We start from the raw sequence: 24,657 nt of genomic DNA on the forward strand, positions 1-24,657 counted from the left end.
TTAGCCTCATTGCAAATAATGACTCTCTCAGTGCATCCACTACCATAGTCTATTAACAATTCCATCCTAAGCAGAGTTAAAGGTAAAGGTTTCCCATGCTCAAAAGCTAGTCAAATCCAACGCTAGGGGGTGGTGTTCATCTCCATTTCCAAGCCAAAGAGCCAGCACTGTCCATGGATGTTTCCGTGGTCATGTGGCTGGCATGATTAAACGCCAAGGTGCATGGAACACTGTTATGCTTTGATTGGTTTAGAAGGGTGTAACTGTGCTTAGGATCGCACTGTGTATGTAAAGTAAGATGTCATATTATTCATATATACTCTATTTTTGCTGTATAGAACAATATCAGCAAACAAAAGAATTCTTCATAAGTGTAACAAATTGTGAAAACAGATATCCGAAAAATCTCATGGAAGAATCATATAAGCATATTCCACCAAATAAACTTGATGTTCTCTCTGAGAAATCTTGGTCATTTTACATAAATAATTGTACATAGCAGCAATGCTTCCTTTAAGCTGTGGAGTCTTGTGAGCAAAATTTCTACTTTGTGAGCTACTGGTATTAAAGTTGTGAGCAAGCGATTTGGCTACTGCATAAATTAGTTTGCTCTGGAGCCATCTTTCCTGAGCTAAGACAAAAATGTGTGAGCTGGAGGCTAAAAAACTGTGACCTAGCTCACATTAACTCAGCTTAGAGGGAACACTGCATGGCAGTGTATGATTTACCAGAACACTGGACAAATTCAGTGGCAAAAGTGAGAAGACTTAGTTCATCCTTTTTTAAAATCTGTACAATAAAGCTCTGCAAAGCAGAGTACAATAATAACACAACAGACTGCTTCGACGGGGAAGGCAGGGTATAAATTTGAATAAATAAATAAATAAAACTACAAAGAAACATCTTAAAAAGCAAAAATAAATCCTAAAGGGCAAAAAAACACAAGAATAACTGAAGAGAAACATAATGCATTGGATCTTGCATGGGCTAGGCCACAATAACAGTCTTTGGTCTCCCATACACTAATTTGAAAAACCTACCTTTTTATAAATTAAGCTAAACATGGCTATCCTAATTTGCATTCCAATGTGATGGAGGCCAAATATAGCCGGATGAAGAAGCAACGTCCGAACTATGAAGAGAAGGCAGAGTCCTATAGCTATGTAGTAAGCTATTGATCGTTCAAGTGAATTGGAAGGATCATAGGAAGCTATTATTCTTCCCAGTAGAAGAGGCTGGACAGATTTAGTAACTTCCTGTAAGAAAAGAAAAAGTGAAAAGCGTCTGACAATTTTTTCAACAATGCTTTACTCTACTGAGAGTCTAGGTTAATATTTTTATACTTTATTCATCCACTATAGATTGCATTTGTTTCAGTATAACATCTTGTTATAGCGCTTTATACAAAGCCTTTGTGTCAGACTGGCAGATGAACGGAATTCCATGACTCAAATCACTACCTTTGCCAAGCCTGTTAAACTCAACAATAGCAATAACTATGAGTTAATTCTCCCATGGGTATAATATTTCCACACACCCCCATGGTTTCTCATTTATTGTTTACTGTTTTATAGCAAGTATATACGGATATATGGTTCTTGTCTAGCCATGTTTGTTTGTTTATCTAACTGAACAACTGGTCTTGTTGGTATGCTGTTTTCAGCTAGACTGAGTAATGAAGATTCAGTCATCATTCACAGTGGCTGTTCCTGATCCTTTTGGCCTAAGCTCCCTCCCCAAATACATCTTAGCTGGGTGAAGCAGTTATATTTCAGCTGGCTTTTCGCTGATTAAATGGTGTTGCATTAGCACTGATTTAGGATTTGACTGGTATCTTTACTGTGGTTTTTTAAATGTATTTATAAACACACTGCAAAAAAGTTAATACACAGAAAAGCAGGGAAAACTTGCAATGTAATATATATGACTTCCAATATTTAATACTCATTCATACAACACCTAATTGTGTTTTATGGTTGATGTTTTCTGTGTTTCATGGTAGTATTATAAGTGACCTCAAACTGGCACACAAGTGGGGCAAAGTGTTGTAAAAAATGAAATAGATATGAAACCCGGATATTCAAAAATTCTTTTGTAGGCTGTTTCCCATTTGAACTTGCTTAATGGTAATAGTGGTGGTGGTTTGCATTACTATATTCCCTAACTTTAAGCTGAAGCACAAATTACAAGAACATTGTTGGAGTACAGGATATAGGGTGGACCCCAACTACATTTTCCTCTAGTGGAAAAGGGATGGGTTTTGCACACTGGTGACTAGCCCTCATGCTGTTCCTGGGAGTTCGCAGGAACAGAAAGCTGCTGTGGGGGAGAGGGGCAAGAAAAGCTCTGTTGTGCTGACCATAGTGCCTTCCATTTGTGAAAAAATTAGGGAGCAGTCCTAAGGAGGTTTACTCAATACTTAATCAATACTAAGTTCCTTTTTATTGTGGGTTTACTTCCAGAAAAATGTTCTTAGAATTGTACCCTGCGTTAAAATCTATCCTATTGAAATCCGAAGTATTATAGGGTTCCCTGTTCAGGTCCCCTCTAGCCAAAACAACCTATCTAGGTCCTCAAACACATTTTGCAGATGAAAATAGAGTCATGCTTATAATACCAATTCTTATACCAAGGATCTTTGATGTACATTCCTCCCCCCCATGTTACATTATGCTGAAGGCTCTACTATACTTGCTGTATAGCAAGGGATAGAAAACATGGACTGTTCCTGCAAAACTGAACAGTACTTTGACTTTCATGTATCCATGGACTATAATACTGAGAATAGAAAATAAACTAAGTAGACCCTCAGATCAACAATTCTGGTAATTCGTGAATGCTGAATTCCCAGCATCATGTAAACAAAAATGTATTTTTAGTAAGACTGTACTTTAGGGATCCCAAGTCCCCCCGGGGGGCGGGGGAACCCCTGCCCCAGAGGCCCGTTCCCCGGCGGCGCTGGATCGGGCCCCGGGGGGAACTCTATGGTTTTCCCTTGTATGGTCGTGGCCCCACCCCCAGCGTACCTGGCGTCATAACGTCACTTCCTAGTGATGTGCATGCAGCGTGCGTGCACACCGGGAGCCACCCGGGAGTCCCCTGCGGAGGAGGTAAGTGCCACTTGGCAACCCTACTGTACTTCCTCTTTTTAGAAAGGGGAAAGCAGGATCCCAAGGAAGCAATCCTAAGCACGTCTATTCAGAAAACAGTCCAGTTTTATTTAATGGAGCTTTCATGAGAGTAATATATATGACTTCCAATATTTAATACTCATTCATACAACACCTATGAAAGGATTCTTAGGACTGCACTTCAAATTACATAGATTGCACTCTTATACTCTTAAATAATTATCACCTGCCTCCCTAAATATCATTCCACAGAAAAATGTACATTTGAATAGTGGGAAAGTTCCACCCTTTAGCTATGCTTTAATTTCTCTTACAATATACAAAAGAGAGTTAATCTACATTAATCCCCATTAAGTGGTTTTGATGTTCCCTTGGGGATATTTAGGGTATTTTGTATGAAATAATTACACGGTACATCAGTTACCATAACACAGGACCACTTCAGTAGTAAAAGTGTTGTGTCATTTTCTTTTGATGAAAAAGAACTGCTACCCTCAAGAGAAGCACATAATTTTTGTGGTACTGTAAATAAGCCAGTTAGACTCCCCTCCCCCCATTATAGAGGAGGAGAAAGTGGAGACCCAATAACGATAATATTATTCTGTGGTCTCGTCTGGGTTTCTTGTGTACAATGAAAATGCAAGTTCAGATATGCCCATTGTTTGCAATTATGTTGTGTTTTGAGACAGCTTCACAACTAATATCAGATTTAATCAGATTCAAGCAATTTTAAAAGAACCCTTACTAGGGATGTGCACAGACCAGGAAATGTAAGCTTGGTTTGGGTCCATGGCACCCCACAAACTGAACCCCGAACTGAAGTGAGCTGAGAGGCTTTGCAAATTTTGTGGCCTTGCAGACCCTATTGAAAGGGACCACAGTACCTTTAAATGGGGTCTGCAGAAAGTAAAAAAACCAGCTGAGCACAGAGAACTGCTTGCTCCCCACCAAAAAGCTGTTTCAAGCTGTCTTGTGCAGTCCCTTTAAAGTTTAAACAGACTGCAGAAGACAGTCGGGAAAATAGCTGCATGGTGGGGAGGCACTCCCCGCCTCACAGCTGTTTCAAGCTCTCTTCTGCAGTTGCTTTAAACTTTAGAAGGACTGGATAAGATAGCCTGAAAACAGCAACCAGCAGAAAGGGGGGGGGATCTCCCAAGAAAGGAATTCCCTCCCACCTTTCTGCTTTCTGTGGAGAGCCCTGGCCAGCAGAAAGAGGGGGAGATCTCCCAGGATCTCCCATGGGGAGCCATTGCCAGCAGAACGGAGGGAGGGAAGATCTCCCAGGAAGGGAGATCTTCCTCCCCTTCCTTTCTGCTGGCTGCAAGCAGCTACTGCCAGTGAAAAGGAGGAAGGGGAGACCTGAGATCTTCCCCCTTCCTTTCCATTGGCTCTGGGGAGACACCACCAGCAGAAAGGAGAAATGGAAGATATTTCAGGAAAGAAGATCTTCTTCCCCTTACTTTCTGCTGGCCGCAGGGAGCTGGAAGCTGGTGGGAGACTGAAAGCAGGGTTTAAATGGCTCCGAAACAGTTGAGTGGTGGGGAGCTCCCCACCACTCAGCTGTTTCTCCTGAAGAGCAGAAAGCAGGGGTAAAAATCTTCTTTCTGCTCTTCATAAACCGTCATGAGCCATCATAAATTGCACCAGAATTTTGTGTTAGTTCATCCAGGTTTTTCAGTTCATGAACTGTGGTTTGTGAACCCCAAGCGGGCCAAAATTCATGACAGACCTTAGTTCGTCAGTGGGTTCGTGGCCATCCCTAACCCTTAAAACAGTATATTTTTAAGCTCTATATTGTGTATAATCTCTATATTTGCAAACCCCAGGTTTTCAGGAGAATATGATTTTTATAACACAGGGGCTATAATAGACACTGCCACAGTATCAGCTATATAATTCGAACCTTGAGTGGTGTTTTGGATTGCCAAAGCAACTCAAAATGGTGTCCAACGATGGGTGAAAAAAACATAAAAGAAAACCAGGAACCGAGAGAACACAGGGAAAGTAGGCACCATGGGAGCTGCAGGGAGGGCATGAAGGAGCAGGGATGGGGAGGGTGGAAGGAAAATTCAGGCAGATGGACAATGAGAGGAGGGAAAGAATGACCACATGAGGTGAGGCAAAAACAGTTCAAAGGAGAGGATAGAGCAAAAGTGGACTATTAATATCAACTCTGCTATTTGTTATTATGTGTTCATTTTCTTTATTATAATCATTTTTGTTTCCATTTTTTTCAATGGAATATACGTTCTTTACATTTGAACACACAGGCTCATATCACAAGGATCTCCCCCATCATGTCTAATTTAATTTAGTTTAATTAAACTGTGAGACAGTTAATTAGGCCTTACACTTAATTCACTGAAACAGGTTTCCTGCCTTTTGTCCCAATTGTGCATGATAGCAGCTAGGAGAAAATTTTTATTGGGAAACAGAGTAGAAAGGTTCACACACACCCCAAAATCAGGTGTTCTCACAGTTGCTTTTAATGAACGTTACAGATATCTCAGATCACCATCTTTGATCTCTCGTGTCTCATCAGGTTTGCTCCAAGACTTTGTCTTTCTCACATGTAACTGATTGCACTACACACAAATTAGGATGACATGAAGACACTGCCTGACATCCAGCTGGGGAAGGACATTTCCCTCTCCCAGTCTGAATTGCTGCCTGCCTGTATGCCAGTCTGTACAAGCAAAATATCTGCTTCTGTTTTTCCAACCTTCCTGTAACTGGAGGGGAGGCAAGTACAGCATTCATCTTACTTCCTCCCACAATATATTGTGCTATCTGCCAGTATTCAAGCAGTTGCAAAGAAAATATTTCCTGCTGTTCTTAATAGGAACAACACCAGATAGAATGCAATAGCAAGCAATAAATCAAATCACTCCTCATGTCAGTGAGCCAGCAACATGTTTAGCATCAATCAACACTTTGGAAAAGCAGAGCTATCATCACTGCCCTCTTTGGTGAAAAACTCTGTGTATTTCTGCTGATAAACGTCCTTCTCAGTTCCCTGTGTGCTGAATCGCTCTTTCATTACTTCTTCTCTCAAAGATGATCTCAATAGCTTGTTTAATTACACATGCTAAGAACTGAGTGAGCATTCTTCCTTCTTCTGTGTCTGCTTGTCTCCCAACAGTGAGAACATGTCAGATGTAAGAGTGTGTGGGGGGGGTATGGGCATGAACCCCCCAAAAGTGGTTCTGTTCAGAGCATTTCCTGAACCAAACCTCAAGCCAAACAGACTCATAAGGGCCCCACCTGAACCAAGCTATCTGGAGAGCTCAATACTGCCTTTCTCCCATATGCAGCAAGCCACCACCAAAAGAAAGGGGGTGGGGACCACCCTGGAAGGGACTTCCCTTCCGCCTTTCTCCCGGCCACAGCTTGCCAGGGACAGGAAAATGGGAGGGAATGCCTGGGAAGGGTTAAATGGCTGCCAGCTGGGGCTAGGAGAAGGGGGAACTCCTGCTTCAAAGGGGGAAGCAAAACCAAGAGGTTTAATAGCTCACAGCCACTTAACCCATTGGTTTCGCTTCCCCCCTTTGAAGGGGAGAGCAAAAATGAAAGGTTTAATGGCTCACAGCCATTTAAACCAAACAGCTCAGTGGGTCCGTGGGTCAGCTGTTAGGTTTAAATGGCTGGCTGGCAGCCATTTAACCCATTGGTTTTGCTTCCCCCTACTTCGAAGGGGGGAGCAAAAATGAGAGGTTTAATGGCTCCCAGTCATTTAAACCTAACAGCTCAGTGGATCTACTGGTCAGCTATTAGGTTTAAATGGCTGGCCTTGAAAAGCCAAACTGAACCAGCCACAAGTCTGTTACATGTTTGGGGAAGGCACCCTCCATGAACATTTTTCTCTCCACAGGAGCTATTTAAATCACACAAGAGGCATGGGAGGAAAGGGTTAAACACTACCTTCACCATGCATCATTCCCGGATATTCAAAGCATTCATGTGGGTCTACTAATTAACTGGGTCTTTTAAAAAAAGAGAGAGAGAGAGAGAGGGAGAGAACCAATGCTCCCTCTAAGCTTTGGAGTCTTGTGAGGAAAGATTCTACTATGTGAGCTACTGGCATTAAAGTTGTGAGCAAGCCATTTGGCTACTGCATAAGTTAGTTTCCTCTGGAGCCATCCTTACTGAGGTAAGACAAAAATCTGTGAGCTGGAGGCTAAAAAACTGTGAGCTAGCTCACACTAACTTAGCTTAGAGGGAACACTGGAGAGAACCTAATAATGGATTGGTTTGGTCCTAATTTTCTGATAATGAACCACATTTTTTAAAACCCAGTTGTTTGAACCTCTCAAAATATTCTACATGATTACATTTAATTTTATAAAAATACAAGAGCATCTCCAGGCATAAGAACATAGAAGACAATGTTGGATCAGGCCAATGGCCCATCCAGTCCAACACTCTGTCACACAGTGGCCAAAAATACCAGGTGCCATCAGGAGGTCCAACAGTGGGGCCAGGACACTAGTAGCCCTCCCACTGTTGCCCCCTCAAGCACCAAGAAGACAGAGCATCACTTTCCCCAGACTGAGAGTTTCTATCTATACCTTGTGGTTAATAGCCACTGATGGACATCTGCTCCATATATTTATCCAATTCCCTGAAGCCCTCCATACTTGTAGCTGCCACCACTTCCTGTGGCAGTGCATTCTGATTGATTACCTTTGTGCTTAACAGGAAGTGCACTAGTTGCTCTAAAAAAAGCTACAATGAAAGTTAGGTCATGGTCACATGGTCATTTTGATCAAGTTTCACAACTATTCCCTATCACTTTTAAAAGGGCTGATCAGACAGCCGATTCTGTCTCCTGTATTGAAGCAGACTCACCCCCACAATCCTCCTGGTTTTCTAGCATGTTTTCCAACACTGGGAAAATCAAGTACTTTCCTACTACTTGCACTGTGAATCCACAATTTCTCCTATCTGGACAGCCATCTCTCTCTTTGAATGCGATTAGGTCATCTGTACACAGAGGTCATTTCGGGGGGGATCGTGGGGGATCGCAGTTCCCCCGGGTGAGGTACGGGGGGCGGGGCACATGACAAAGCCCCGCCCCCTGCTTCCGGCCGCCCCGCTTCTGGCCCTCATTCAGCCAGGAGGAGGCAGGAGAAGAGGGAGGGTAAGTTGCTTCCTCCCTGCCTCTCTCCACCCCTGCCTGCCTGGGGCCAGGGAGGGCCTTCGTGGGGCTTCCTTGCACTCCTGCCAGCCTTGCAGGTCCACCACCGGGCCCCTCATGGGGCTCAGCAGTGGAGCTGCAAGGCCGGCAGCGGCCGGGACCGTTGGGGGCGGGGGGTGTGGCCTTATGACACACTTCCGGTGATGTCAGGGGATGTGGCATATGCTAATGAGTTATGCTAATGAGTTCCCCTAGCTCTTTTTCTACGAAACGACCCCTGTCTGTACATCCTTCTTGCAGTAGCCCCCCCCCCGGCTTTCACCATTGTGTGCATGACCAATCCTGTGCTGAATATATTAAAGGCTTGAATGCTCAAGCGCACATAAAACAGTGCTCGGTTACACACCGGTAGTTCATATGTGCATGCACAAAGAATTTTTTTTTAAAAAATTGTGCTGCACCACCACTTAGGCAGTGCAGCTGTGCCTGGAGCCTCATTGCGCAATGCAAGTGGTTGGGCAAGGGATGTGTGATCATCTGAACCCGCTAAAAAATATCCCCGATCAAATCTACAGCGGGAACAAATTGCAGTAAGCTTGCCGTGTGACCACACCCTCAGTGTTATCCTCATTCAAGCTCTACTATGCAGGCTGGTACAAGGTCAAGAGAGCCCCAGGGAGTCTGTGGCCTGTGAGGATCAGATATGTTGAACAAGTTGCCAGTAAATAATTGTTCCTATTTTCAACTTAGGATGGTCCAAAGTATGTTTGGGAAAAGAGACTCATAGTATGCTTTAAAGCTCACTGGAAATGGGCTATTGGAAAGAACTAAACTGCAGAAAACTCTGCATGGTAGAGAAGCAAGGAAAAACTTTTAGGATGGATCCAAACAGTCTCACAGTCCCATTCCTTACTCCAGGCTCCTTACACATGCCTTTTCTGCATGCAGGTCCCAAGATTCCCAGCATAGCTTTTTTTCTGTGATCAAAGTGGACGGTCTTCTCACTTTTTTTCCATTGGAAAAGTTGGCTGAGTCCAAGGCTTTGTCTTACTTGGCAATCTATTTGACCAACCCCATGATGAGAAAGAATTACAGAGCTTCATTTAGAGAACAAACCAAATGTGATTCAGGATCTCCATGATTACATCAATTGATGTTTTTGTTCACTTTAACAAAGGTGTGGGAAACTCCTAATTTAATCAGAGTGGTAAACTCTGGCATTTAACCTGCCCCCCAACACTGTTTTCCTGACTGCATAATTCCCCCCCCCAAAAAGCAGCTATTAGCTCATTTTTCCCTCTACAAAGCTACAGCAGCTTGTATCTGTCCATCATATTTTTATCCTGCCCTTCTTCCTAGGAGTTCCTTCTCCATTTTATCCACACACAAGTCCTGTGTGGTAGGTTGGGCTAAGCAGAGAATGACTGGCCCCAAGGTCATCCAATGAGTTTCATGGCAGCTTAGAACCTTGGACTCACAAGTCCTACTAAGCCGCTACCCACACAATGTGGTTCACTGGGGAAGCCCATAGGCAACATGCATGTGGGAGCTAAAGAGAACCCACAACTGACAGTTACACAGAACATGCACTCTGATCTGTAAAGAGAGAAAGGGTTAAACATCCAAGCTGATTTTGCACAAGGAGCTGCGCCGCCATCACACCTCCCTTTGCCTTGTTTCCATTGGTCAATTTCCCACTCGAAGCTGCGCAGCTGCATTTTGACCCGTGGCTTCATCCGATTTTCCCCGCGGAGAAAATCGGGTGAAGCCACGGGTCAACATGCGGCCGCGCGGCTTCAAGTGGGAAATTGACTAATGGAAATGGGGCAAAGGGAGGTGCGATGGCAGCACACCTCTTTGTGCGAAATCAGCCCCAGCTTTACTGCTCCTATTAAATGTTGTGCGTCTTGCAGTCACACACGCACACACACGCACACAAAATTGGCTGATTCAAAAAGTTGGGTCTTCAGCATCACATTTAACTTGGACCTGAAACATATTAGGTCATGACAGTTCTTTGTATTCTCTCCTTTAAATGACCTCAGGACAGCAATACCAAAAGCTCTTTCATTATTTTGTGTAATCACTTCCTAATAGACCAATTGATGGATTTACTATTCATATGCCATTTTCACAAATAGTCTAAACCTTCACGCGCGGAATTATATAGTTCCTGTTTTAAGTACTCACATCTTTTACATGATAACATATAATTTTGTAATGATACAAACACAGCAGGCTCATGTTTAATCAACATAACCATGTTTTTAGTATACAGGGAGTAATATTTATAGAAGAATAATTAAAAAGAGAATTGAGGAGGCATGTTGAGTCCAACCATTTCTAGGATCATGCAGCAAAGCAAAACCTTAACGAAAGCTGCTTTTCATTTTTTGGTTAAATTCAAGGTAAAGGACAACATGTCTTAAGACTCCTCTTCACACATCTTGAGACTCTTGTGATCTTTACAATTTATGCTGGCACAGCAAATGGTTTTTGCTGCTGTTTGTTGTGTATACCACATGGAGATACAAAATATGTTTTCAGATTATTGTAGCAAAGTGATGTATAGCATTTATAGGAATACACATGAAACAACCACACTTCATTTACCAACTCTAAAAGAAAAAAATGAAGTGAAATTAATATTGCTTTCAAAAAGATATTGATAAGACAGAAGGATTGCACTACCATAGGGTAAATGGACAATCAGGCTAGTGGCAGCGCCACTTAAATAGCACTGGAACAGGGGTGTCCAGAGCCCTGTACAGGTGATGTACTGGTGTAGAGCAGTGTTCCCTCTAAGCTGAGTTAGTGTGAGTTGGCTCACCGTTTTTTTAGCCTCCAGCTCACACATTGTTGTCTCGGCTCTGGAAGGAGGGCTCCGGAGCAAACTCATTGATCCAGCAGCCAGATCACTTGCTCACAGCTTTAAGGCCAGCAGCTTAAAAAGTAGAATTTTTGCTCACAAGCCTCCACAGCTTAGAGGAAACATTGGTGTACAGGGTCAATGTGTATAGAGAAGGAGATGGAGAGAAAACACTAGTACTGTCCTCACCCACATCTGAGCATACCAGCCACACTCTTCCCAATGAATGTTCACCAAGCCCCTACGAACTGTGTGCATGTAGGATCTGTTCCCATGACTGGGAATGATGAGTGATAACCCACTCCATGCATGTTGGCTCTATACACTAATATGTCCTGTTTACAGGGCTAAGATGACTGTACTATCCATCATAACCAGCAGCTGCTAACATCAGACAGAGGCTTTTGACCAAGTGGACTGTAAATAAAAAGTGTATAACAATAGAAGGGCATGTGCTCCTTTACAGAATTACCTGGCATTGTTTGTCTTTGTTCACATAAACATAGCTTGATTATAGTTATGACAAATAACACTGTTTAGAGAGCCATGATCATTTATGTTATGTACTAACAAAGCTGAATGAATTGATGAAACTGAATCACAACAATCAACTTAGGAGAAGAGATTCTCTCGCTGACCTAGATGGCCCAGGCAAGCCCAGTCTCATTAGATCTTGGAAGCTAAGGAAGGATCAGCCTGGGTGAGTACTTGAATGGTCTTCCACCAAGGAAGTCCAGGGTCTTCTATTAGTATTAGGTCAAAGAGCTGATGATCTAGCTATGCTGTTTAATCAAGGAACAAAAGCCTGAATCGGATTAAACTTCTGCCAACCTGCTCCCTACAAGTAGTGGGACAGCAAAAATACACCTTGCTGCCTGGTTTATCATCAGTATGTCCTGATGTTCTGAGAGTTCTCGATGTCCACAATCCAATATAACATTTTAATAGGATGTTCTGACAGGCCCTATCTACCAATTGAGGGGACCCACACAGCCTCCTATGTTTTTGGGGAGCGAAGTCTGTTTTAAGATGATGAACCTTCCTTTCAGAAATCAGATGTTTTTAAGGTAGCAAGTTCACTGCCATGAGGTGAGTTTTCTGGTGAGCAAGTAGAACACAGAGATCACTGTGCCGAGAGTCACATATAAATAATGAAGAAGACTGATTTATTTACAGGTTAAAAGAACAGATTGGCAGCACAGGTCTCCAGATAGTCAGAGGAGAAACCTGGCTGAGACACAGAAATTTAAGCCAGTTATAGCTTTCGAGTGTGATCTGATTTTTTCTTTAATGCTTTCATGTACAAACAGGCACAGTTTCTGCCACTTTACCAGGCACAGCTACTGTTCAAACTGTCTGCTCTTTTACTCAGGCAGACCCAAATTATCACTGCATTCTCCCTGATGGCAAGACAGATCTAAACTCCCCCTGTGTTTCTCTCCAACATTACATCACCACTCTGAAAGTTTTAGATGCTGGAGCAGAATTCCCATAGGGTCAGCTGAATGACTGTTTCTCCCTTCAGGGAGAGGGCAGCCTCCTGTCTGTCACAGATATGCATTCTCGAAATTAAATGTGCATAAGCAGTCCACTCCTGGATTTTGGGCAAGATGTCAACTATGCAGTCTGGGTTTACATGAGTATCATTTTAGGTGTCTAATCCCTATTCAAGTGTTCCTCCCATATACAGATATCTGGTAGACTTGGAGGCAGGATGTATACATGATTGGTGAAGTGGTGAGATAGTCTTGCCCTCCTGCCCTGCATAAGGAGTCAAAATATCATTAAAACGCAGTATGATCTGATTTTTAAAATTATTTTGCTTCCTTGAAGTTTAGTAGAGGTATATGATATAACATAGCAATACGTTCACTGGAAATTAGAACAAATCTTACCCCTAAATATAGTAGTATTCCATAGAACGTAAATCTCCAGAAGAAACATCTTTTAAGAGCACTGATGAGTCTGGGTCTTTTCTTTGACGCCAACTCTCTGTCCCATTCCCTAGGGAGAGAAAAAAAGACCAGTGTGACCAAATACAAAGCTCTGGAGCTTTGGCATAGTTCAGTTCACTCAAAGATATCCAAGGAGATCTAGCTAAGGTGACTAATGGAATAAAGGCTTTGCAAAGACCCCAAATATCTGATTCTCAATGACTTGATAGCTCAATAAAAGTTCAAGTGTAGTTCAGCTGCATATTTGGCAGATTTAAATACCTAGTCGTATATCACTCTGCAGGGAGTTAATTCATTTAAAAGGTCACACTGTATGTTTTAAAGAAACCTGCTGTACTTCTTAAGACCAATGCACAAATAATAGGCAAATAAAGGTTTTGGAGCGCCTCCAGTCCTCAGCAAGAATAAAACAAAGATAAGCTATTCTAAACAATTCTATTTTGTGACTTTTTCAATGTACTGAATACACCATGTCAGCTACTGTTGAACACACTTTTTGATGGTATGATTTAAGAACCCAGGGAAATGTCAACCCAGATTTAACATACACACATAAAAATCTTTAATCAAATTGTTCTTTTAATATTTGTATTATAAAGTACACTTCCCTTGCATTAACTTGATATAATTAAATAGTATATGATATAAATGGCTCTGAGCTGAAATCAATCCTATGCAAAATGACTTGGGAGTAACCCATCGAAGAAAGAGATGCTTACTTCAGAGTAACAGTGGAGTGGATTTGGCTGCAAGTTTCTTTAAAAAACTAATATCCACAGATGAAGAACAAGGATTACCATCCATCTTGTATTAAACTATTTCTTTTACCCATTAAACTGAAATTCTGTCTTTGTCTTATAAAATATGGCATAATGCTAATACATACCTTTCTAATTTTTCTGAAAGATTATCTGCAGAATCTGCGGCAGGGATCTGATAAATGTCTGACAATTCCAGGCGTTGTCTATAACCCTTTCTCAAAATAGGCTTTGTCCACCTAATAAATAATAATGATTTTTTTTCAAATTAATGTTGAAATAAATTTGGGCAGAAGTACATAAAGAATGAAAAATCCAAAAATCTCCTTAAGAGCCATGTGACAGTTTCTATGTGCACAAGAAGACCTTGGGTCTTCTGAATAGTAGGCAGCTCTTGCCAGAAGCAAACCACTTTTAAAAATGAAAAGGTTAATTTATTTAAATTATGCATACCATGTTACATAAACAACAAGAAATTGCAATTTTTAATATCTATATAGTAAATTACCACATAATGAAAGCACCAAAGTCACATATTAAGACAACTTCACAACAAAACTTTCACCAACAACTTCATTAGCCTGCCCCAAAGACTCACTGAAACAGAACACATTGCACACACTCTAAAAAGACATGAATGTAAGTCCCCTCTGCACTCCTTGCAGCAGCAAGCAATTAGTTATGTCTGCAACCAGGGCGTTTTTTGTAGAAAAAGCCCAGCAGGAACTCATTAACATAATAGGCCACACACAACAGCAGGAAAAATAGCATATTAGGCCACCCGCCTGACATGACAGCTCATTAGCATATTAGACCATACCTCATGTCTTCCCTTGGCTTGCCCGGGTGCTCTGCAGCTGCGGGGAGCCCGGGCAAGCCGCCCCTTGAAGGGAAGGGAAGGGAAGGTAGTTTTAAACTGTCTTCCCTTGGCTTGCCCGGGCACCCCGTGGGTGTGGGGAGCCCGGGAAAGCCCCCCCTTGAAGGTAAGGGTGCGACTGCAGGGTGCCCGGGTAAGCCGGCCCTCGGACAGGCCGAGGAAGGCACAGGGAAACATTTAAATGCCTCCCCGATCCTTCCAGGGCCCCGGGGGAGGTGTCACTCTCCATGCCTTCCCTCTGTAGCCATGCATGCAGAGGTTTTGGCTGTAGTGGGCGTAGCCAACTCTGAAGCCAGCCCGAACTCCGTTCCTGTGCAATCCTGCCCAAAAATAGCCCTGAATGCAACAGAATAAAGTGATCTAATGGAAGGTATAGTGAAGAGACGGTCATCCAAGAAGCAGGTCATCCAAGAAGAATAACAGCCACATAGGAGTAGTTTCAGAAGTAGTTTGTAATATGCCATGGGAGTTTTAAAAACCAAATCTCCCAATATCTTGGGCATATCTAATGTGATTCTTGAAGCTACAAATTATATAATATGGGCTTGAATGACTAAAAGAACCCTGACCTGAATGGCCCAGACTAGCCCGATCTTGTCACCTCTCAGAAACTAAGCAGGGGCAACCTTGGCTAGTATTTGGGTGGCAGACCGCCAAAAAATACCAAAAATTGTCACAGAGGCAGCCAATGGAAAACATCTCTGTATGTATGTCTCTTGCCCTGAAAATCCTATGAGGTCATCATTAGTCAGCTATGACTAGACAGCACTTTCCCCCAACATGACTAAAAGAACAATGAATCTACATTTTATTTATCATAAAAGATGCTTATAACAAGGATAACTATTTTGCAAGTCTTACTTTTCATATGTGATGTAGCGTGTAAAAATATATAAATGATACCAGTGGAAGTTTATTTATTTGTTTATTTAAAATATTTTAATGTCACCTTTCCACTCAAATAGGGTCTCCAAGGCAGTGAACATCAAACATTAAAACATTTCACCTTTTCAACATTAGAAACTTTTAAAGTAATGTATATATACAATACTTCACTAAAAAGTTCCATTAACAACAGATTTCTGAGAAACTGCAGTTTATTTCATAAAAACTTATTAGGGCTCAGCTACTCTAAGTGCACCAAAAGGTCTTGGGCATGCCCCACTCAATAATGGACTATTTGACGTAAATTGCTTTGGAAAGTTCTCTTCATTTCAAAGGTAATTTAGTATGTGGCATAGAATAAAAGGATGCTATTCAACAAACATAAGACCATAGCACACATGGGTTGGCATAGCTAAGTAGCCCGGTTCTCTAGTGTCAGGCCTAAATGAAAGAACAGTTACATTAAAGGCACACAGTACAATAACACACTCTGTGATGTTGTATAAAAGACTAGAAGAGAACTGTGCTAAGTTTTTAATTCCACATATTTCCAATTCCAATTACCTTTATTGGCATACAATAACTCTATGAAAGGAATAGCAGTACAAATCCATCCATACGTCAACAAAGGAAAACAGGGTACAGCAGTTTGTAGCACTGTATATAATAATGATAATAGGATAGAATGATAAAAATTTAGAACAGTAATCTCGAATATCGCAGTAATTAAAACAGTTACAATAAGAAGCTTAACTATCCAAAGAGGATAGACACACCTTCTCTCTCAGTTCCACATATTGTATTTTTTTCCCTAGAAAATTGGACTGGATTTGGAGAGGAAACAAAATTGCACTGTGATTTCTCAAAACTAAATCTGAAACCATCTTATCATCTTCTACCTTAACGCAGATAATAAAAGGGAACATTGTCTAATATTCTATTGACTGCCTTAATTCTGATTTCCATTCATAAAATAAAGTAGGTATACTTTTAGGACAACTAGATAAATCTCATTGTCTTTAATAACATTTCTGCCTGAGTCCCTAGGGGCAGGGATTGTCTTCGTAAGGGATTAATGTAGAATGACCATTTAAAGAGTACCATCAGTTTAGGAACAGTGAGGACATGGCACTAGTCCCACTGAATCTTAAAATGATCTGTAAAACAGAAAAGGTGTAGGATTTAAAATGAATTTGTGTGTGTGCGTGTAATAGATTCTTAATTGCAACCTGATCTGTCATAGTACAAATGAAAAACTGTCTTGTACCACTGTTTCATAATTCCCAATACAGTTCTAAAAATTTTGAAACCATGGGAGGAAAACAGGGGAAAGGGGAGAAGAAAAATGGTAATATTAGGAAGGACTGAAATACATGCCACACTTTCCCATCAAACCTGGACTTCTTTTTTTTCATTTAACAACATAAAATGCATCATTTATAACTTTAACATCATGTAAAATTGTACTATTTGGCATACTGATGGAATTTAAAATATAAACACCATTTTCCATGGCTTCCAGAAATCTTACATCTCTATTCTTCCTTAACATTAGAATTCAGTGTCATCCTATTATGTTGACTCAGGACACACAAAATGAAATATTTCTTCATACAACAAATAGTTACGGTGGAATTCACTGCCATTTGAGTTGACTGTCACGTGATATGGGACAGCCACCATTTCGGATGGCTTTAAAAGGTGACGAAACAAATTAATGGAGATAGACACAAGAAGAATTATTTGCCATCATGGTTAAATGAAGCGAGTTACTGAGGAACAAAAGCACAAAAAGACAGTTCATTTACTGCTAGTGGGCTTTCCAGAAAAAAACAGCTGATTGTGAGACAGGATTCTTAGTCTACTTAGTGAGGGCCAGCATGGTTACAGTGTCATATTAGGATATGGAAAACCCGGGCTGGAATCTCTACTCTGCAATGGAAGCTTGCTGGGTAACCTTGGGTCAGTCACATACTCTCGGCCTAACTTACATCATAGGGTTGTCGGCAGGATAAGACGGATGTGTGGACAATGATAGGACCTGCTTTGGGTCCTCATTGAAGTTGCCAGTCTCCGGGTGGTTGCTGAAGATCTCCCAGAATTACAATTGGTCTCCAGGTTACAAAGATCAGTTCCCCTGGAGAAAATAGCTGCTCTGGAAGGTGGGCTCTATGGCATTATACCCACTGAAGTCCCTCCCATCCCAAAATCCCACCCTCCCAGGCTCTACCCCCACATCTCCAGGAATTTCCCAACCCATACCTGGCAACCATAGTCAACATTGGGGATAAATGCAGGGTATAAATGAAGTAAATAAATCAGCCACTTCAATTCTACTTAGTCCTGAACACAGTTATACCCTTTGAAACCCATTGATTTAAATGTATTTGGAAGGCCATAGCTCTGCACTCTCGATTCAAAATGTTGTGGAATTCAGGCTTTTCAAACAATAAAAAAATTATGACATGTTTAGAACACATGTAGAATATGTACTGAATAAGTACCAGAAGGATCCATAGAGGTAATGAAAAAGGAACTATTTGGTCTCTAGTTAGGGTTGCCAAACCCCCCGGTTTGCCAGGGGTTCCCCATTTTGGGGGGGGTTTTACACGCCGCCGGCCAGATGGCCGGTGGGGGAACCCCACCCCCAACACCACAGCCACCCATCTCTCTCCCTTTAAGGGTGTGCGACCCGTGTTTCATCCCAAGCGCGAACTCCGCAAGCTTGCAGGGAAAAGCCAGCTTCGTTCTTAAAAGGGAAACGCAGCTTTTTTTAAGGGGGAAACGCCGGCTGCCGGCTACTTTAAGTGTAGAGAAATGCTGTTTCTGGAGATCCGGCGCACGGCGGGGGGGGGGCAGACATCCCCAACATGATGTCATCACATTGGGGATGCCCCACCCCTTCCAGGAACGCCCCCAAAGTCCCCCGCTGGGGGTGGAAGATGGACTTGGCAACCCTATCTCTAGTATTTACATGTTACCTGATGAACCATCTTCTCCCATACTATCTAGCCCAGCAGCTGAGATCTGCCTACCCTGCTCTCTGTACACCCACCTTGAGAGGTGAGGCAGAAAGTGACTAAAGACAGGATATTTTCTGTGGTGGCAGCTTGCCTTTGGAACACTCTCTCTCTTGAGGTTTACCTGGCACCAGGCTAGAATACATATTTTTATCCAGGCTGTTAATTAGGGATTTTATATTATCAACTTTTTAAAGGTCTGCTTCTGCTTTATGGATTGTTTTTAATGTTGATTCTATCCAATTGCTTGTGCTATAATGGCTTGTAGTTTTTAATAGTAAGCTACCTCAAGCAGGAGTCTGCAAGCAGCACAGAAATATTCTCAATAAATAAATATGATGAACTTTTTTTCAGGACACCTTATATACCTATGTCTTTTGGAACATTTTTGTTACAATGCAGTGGTTATATATAACAAATTATTCTTATTTACTTTTACATTTAGAGCATTCCAAAATGTTTTTTCTAGAGTTTCTGGGCTGTCACTTAAAAATGACGGTTTAGCTCATAGGAAGAATAAAGAGTCTGGTACCTGTTGACTCTGCACATCCTTACATAAACAGTGTTAATCCCATGTCCTTCAGAAATGGAAACACTCTTCAATGTATTTCAGGTAAGAAACTACTGCATACCCACAGAATTTGTGACTCATAAAATGAACACCAGTTATTTCTTTAACCTGTGCAAGAAGATGAAACATTTGACTTTAAAAATTGTAATACAGGATCTGTAGCTGGTTAATTCTGTTCCTTGTTCCCTGGAAATCATATGGCTAATATTTTAAAAGTGATATAAACTATCCATGCCTATTTCATACCATGTATATTTTGGGCACAACAAATCTCCAATGCATTGTTACTTACTATACTTCTGTTTGTCACTAGAATGTAACAGACTATTTTGCTAGTTTGAACATGAAGCCATAACGAATAATCTGACTCCTATCTCATCCTAGTAAGGCATTCTTCATCTAGTATGTGAATGCCAAAGGATGTTTCTGAAACCACTGCAAATCTGTTGGGTCTAAAATTGTGTTGTTTATGAAGTTTGCCAATGATACATACATGGATCTAACCTGTAGGCTCTATATTAAAGTGCTTCTTTCCTGCCCTATCCCAATAGTACATATTCACTAATCTGCACAGGAATAGCTATGAATATGTTGTTAGCTCCAACTCATATCTATACCAGACTGAATCTGATTAAAGAGACACAGGTTTCCCCCAAACCAATCATGATTAATATAGGGATGTATAGATGCTGGTGAGGGGCAATTTTTCACATCCAAAACAATACTCTCTGTAAATTCTTTTTCCATATATCATTAAGTGAAAGGATGAAACCAGTCAGGACCTCGAGAGAAGACTGTGACATATGATTCTACAATGCTGAACATCAAGAGGGAACAATGGATCATGCCACACCTGATATTCAACTTACTTGAGAAACTTCTAGCACTGGGTCTGAGTAAACTCTGTAGTCATAATCAGATAGTTAAGTAAGAATTCTTGCTTCCTTCTAAGAGTTCTAGCAAATGTGCATCAGTAAAGGGCAGCCAGCTTTGTACAATGCAATTAGTGAAGGATAGTTACTCAACAGATGTCCTAAGATAGTGGTTCTGATGTGTGTGACCTTTCCCTTTTTCTGCCCAATATGCAATTTTCTCAGTTGGAGTTGAGTATATAGTAATAATATAATCTATAATATAAGGATAATAGGGGTCAAAATAGGCCTAATAGAGATAATGGAACTCCATCAGTCTGTTAAAGGTAAATTACACAGGCACACAGCTGCAATTTAGATTGGGACTGCATGAGAAAAAGGAATGTAATCCTTCAACCCCTTCTCAGTTTCACTAATCAGAACTGGGCTCCCTGTGTTATTATTAGCAGTTTTAAAGGTGGGGGGAAGCATGTCCTTTTAAAACCTCACCTTTCCCCCTTGGTCTACTTTAAAAGCTATTTATGAAGATTATTGAAGACATTTTGAAGATTATTGAGACCTCAAGCATCTAGAAAAAGCACTATACAAATGTCAAGCATTAAAAGCAAGTTCCAGTGCTGCACTTCTTTTGATGTCATTTTGACATGTGAGGTTTGGACTTCAGATGAATCAGGTGGGCATTTTTTTTTGTTATAGAGCAAGTGTACCGTAAATATAAATATATGAATAAGCCACAATAAAATCATGTAATAGGGAGAGTCGTTGATGCACCCGGAGTGTTTGTAATATGATGATGTAAATCAGTCATAAATCTGGCTTACATATGGGTTAGATTAGGATATTGGATAGTACACTCTAGTGGCACAGAACAAAACCACCCTCTAGCTTCCTTCACTGTAAGAATTATAAATATCAGCAATGTAGTTCCTAATTTCAGGCTCTCAGCTACTGAGAAAAGATAAGGGAATGAGAAATTTGTTGTCTTTAATGCACTAAATTACAGATGACTAAGACTACTACCTGACATTTAAAAGAAATCTTTCATAGAAATCTTTCATTGCTCATGTCCAGGGGATGTTTTTATGGTCACATACTCAGAACACTCTGCAGAGAGTAAGGCTGTTATATAGGTAAAAGAAGGAAAACAGGTTCCTCCTCTTCCTTTCATTGCCTGGTAACAAAATACACCTCATAAGAATGATACAAGGTTCACGTAGATGGGATATTGTCTTAACTTTTTTTTTGTTTTATAGCTATGTTTTTTTCCTTAAAACATTTCCTCCCTCCCTTTACCACTGTCTGAAAGAATTTCATATCAAAGCTGCTTGGTTCAGGTTTCCTTAACTTCCATCTTTCATACACAAATTGATACATGTTTTATGGCTTTAGCTCCTTCTGTACGTTTTCATCGTATCACTCTTGCAGTTGCAGTTCTTTTGTCTCAGCAAGAACAATTCATTCTTCCAATTTTTTTTCATGATACTGTGCGCTAAAAGCTACTGAGAAAACTGTGTGCACTCAGAGGAAGGCCAGAGAGGCCATGCCATGAAGAAAACAGTCAAGATACCACAAACAAGTGAGAGAGAATTCAGTTTGGACACTTTCCCTTATGCTATTGAAAGATGTGTATCCTGAAGGGGAAATAATAGAAGAAAATCCCAGCCCAGGGAACTTGAGCCATCATCATCTGAACAGGCAAAAAATGGGCTGAGAGAATTTAATCTGAATAGCCCTTAAGCAATCTTTCCTTAAACTGGCCATAGACCTATGTAACCTGAATGAAAGACTACAGAAATTCACACCAAGGTTGGGATGGGAGCTCATGCTATCAGCTCTCAAAGAGAGCATCAACTACCAGAGGGAATTCAGCTGAGGTAACCCATCTCTCATCCTTCAAGGGGCTACTGAAAGACCTGTAGGTCCTGAGGAGAATGTAAGAGAAAAGCCCATGGGTGCTCATACCATTAGTTCCTAAAGAGAACACCTATGGCATGAAACAGATTTGACTTTGTTTTATTGCATTATTACTTACCAATCAATAAGCAGAGCTTAAAAAAAAACACCCTAACAACAAAGGTAGCTGTTAGAAGTTCTAAACTAATGAATACTAAAATAGATTGGTAATATAGTCAGAATTCTAGCTTCCCCTTCTTTAAGATGACCATGTGCCTAGTATAGAAACAGGTATGACAAGAATGTTATTGTGTCCCATTTCGATTGTGGAACTTAATCCTGAGCAAGTGCTGAAAATACTTTGTAGGAAATGTCCCATGCTAGTAACTCATAAAAATGCTAAGTAATTCCAATTTATTTTGATTTTTAAAGCAAATTCTGTAATTTAGGTGTAAATTATGGGTTAGAGCCAGTGCAATTTTTCCCTTGTGCTAGAGCTCTTGTGCAAGTTAAAAAATTTATTTTTTAAAAAGTGAAGTAGCCTCTTGTACTAAGTTAAACTTACTGTATCCACGCTTGCAAGATCTCTGGCACTGTTAACATAGGGAGAAAAGCACTAGATGTTGTGCAAGATCTTGCAAAAGCAGAACTTGGCTAAGTGCACTTGCATTTCCCCTTGTGCATCACTGAATCCAAGCCTACATGTAGTGAAATGAAAGATTCGCTGGCTACTTTTTCATTTAAAACTGCCTGACCTACCAACTTTTTTAAAGCAACTAAAGATTCAACCCAGAATTGGATGTGGGGATCTGACAATGAGGATCTGTGACTGAACACCCAGGCACACAGTTTAACTGCAAAAGGCAGCATAACGCCCACATTAGTCGCCCACGTGGCCGCTTGGGGTCCTGTCAATCAGATATGCTCTAGCAGTTCAGTGCTTGAAACTGAATTCCCAAGCACACATAATTCCAATTTGGATTGGGACCACAATGCACAAAGACAGCTGCATTGGTTCAATTTCTGATAAAAAACCTGATGTGGAATGGAAACAGGGCTTTTAAAACAAACAAATAAGCAATGCCAGCTGGCCCAGAGAGAGGGGGTAGCTATCTTTTTGCCCTCATGGCTCTTAAAACAGCTGATGAGCCCATTTCTGATCAGAAAAACTCAAGACTATTGCCCTAATCCATCTCTATGTGACTGCCTTTTACAACGAAGCAATATTATCTGCAAACCTAAAATCAGATCCACAGTGTCACAAAACGTTTGACCATAAGATCTCTAGTGGTATTAGCAAGGTCCAGTGCCACTCTTCATAAAGATACTATGACTCGCTGCAACACCAAACATTCCTCTTTTTTTGGCAAGGTCCTGGTCAGCTTCAGGTGTACTAAGGCTTAGTTTAGAGAATTGGGAGTTCTGTTTTGGCATCTACAAAATCTGCAGCTCAGACATGCAAGACACTTCTACCCACACAGGTCAATATGGCACTAAAGTGAAGTAGTAACATGAGGTGTAGCTGGTTTCCCTTGGTATATATCAGACTGCCTCAGACAAAAAGACACCTGTCTTCCCCCAAGATAAGTTGATCTGTCCTCTGGGTATGCCTCTTTAGTCATCCTCCTTGAACAAGTTGTTCATGCTTTTGTCCATTTGTATAAATGAGATATCACCTCCCTTTTAAGTAAACATTAAAAGTGTGACATGATGGTCCCTGAAAACCAATTTCTGTTTGGGGCTCAATGGTGGGGGCTCAGTGCTGAAGCCATAACATCTGTAATTAGTTTTCCCCTGTGGGCTGACAAGATCTAATAGCACGTATTCCTGTGGGTGCCACAGAATCCTAGAAGTATAGCATTTGCTTGGGTACTTACAGCACGATCTGGTCAACTCATACAAAACACTGTTTGTGGAGATTATTGGCTATGGCAAGACTCTACATCAAAGCAGTTTTGCAGTGGCAACCATATCAAGGTCTATATGTTTGAGCTAGGACAGTAGCCATGGTCCAACAGAAAAGCACATGCTGATTCAAGAGTAGTAAGTGAAGCTATTCTGTAGTCATTGACCTTCCCACCTTGATAACCCCTGCATTTCTGCAAAAGTCTTTTGTTTCCCGTATGGGAGGATTTCATGATGGCAAACCATATTTTGAATGCACCACACCCCCTTACCATTAGAAAGTGAAAAATTAAGAGTCATCCATTAGCATTGTGAGCACCTCTTGTTGTACACCGTTTGTCTTCTTGCAACACTATGGTCTGGACTGACAGGATGCTCTGTGACAGTGTGGTGGGTGATGGCATTACAATCCATTCCAGCTAGGTGGTGATATGAAAGGGATACTTTCTACCAGACTTGTTCTGAGTAGCCAAGCAAAAGCTGTCACTTTGAATCCTAGTTACCAGTGCAACTTTACCACCTGCTTTCTTGAGATTCTCAAGACTAATATAATGAGTATGGAATCTAATTTTAATACTGGTTTAAATAGAACTGGGTTTAGGCAAACCCTTTGTGCAATAAGTTGGTAGTAGACTGCTAAGGTAAAAGTAAATGCAGACAGTATTTTTCCTTTTTCTCTCTCTGACTTAATACATGTTCATGTCTCAGGAGTACTATTTGACAATGAAAAGCTTTAGCTATAATAATTCAAGCTATGCCCTTTATGAAGGAATAATCAATGTTC

General features: G+C 41.1%; 1 protein-coding gene across 1 annotated transcript in view; it reads right to left on the reverse strand.

The window, feature by feature from the left end:
* CFTR (cystic fibrosis transmembrane conductance regulator) overlaps window positions 1-24,657 on the reverse strand; it is a 131,985-nt gene that overhangs the window by 94,995 nt on the left and 12,333 nt on the right. The window contains exons 2-4 of the mRNA XM_015416016.1: window positions 13,979-14,089; window positions 13,033-13,141; window positions 1,041-1,256 (exon numbers count right to left, since the gene is read on the reverse strand). Coding sequence (XP_015271502.1) covers window positions 1,041-1,256; window positions 13,033-13,141; window positions 13,979-14,089 — 436 coding nt within the window. The remainder of the gene's footprint in view (window positions 1-1,040; window positions 1,257-13,032; window positions 13,142-13,978; window positions 14,090-24,657) is intronic.

The sequence above is a fragment of the Gekko japonicus genome, unplaced genomic scaffold (genome assembly GCF_001447785.1).
Source record: "Gekko japonicus isolate JY-2015 unplaced genomic scaffold, Gekko_japonicus_V1.1 scaffold159, whole genome shotgun sequence".
NCBI classification, from domain to species: domain Eukaryota; kingdom Metazoa; phylum Chordata; class Lepidosauria; order Squamata; family Gekkonidae; genus Gekko; species Gekko japonicus.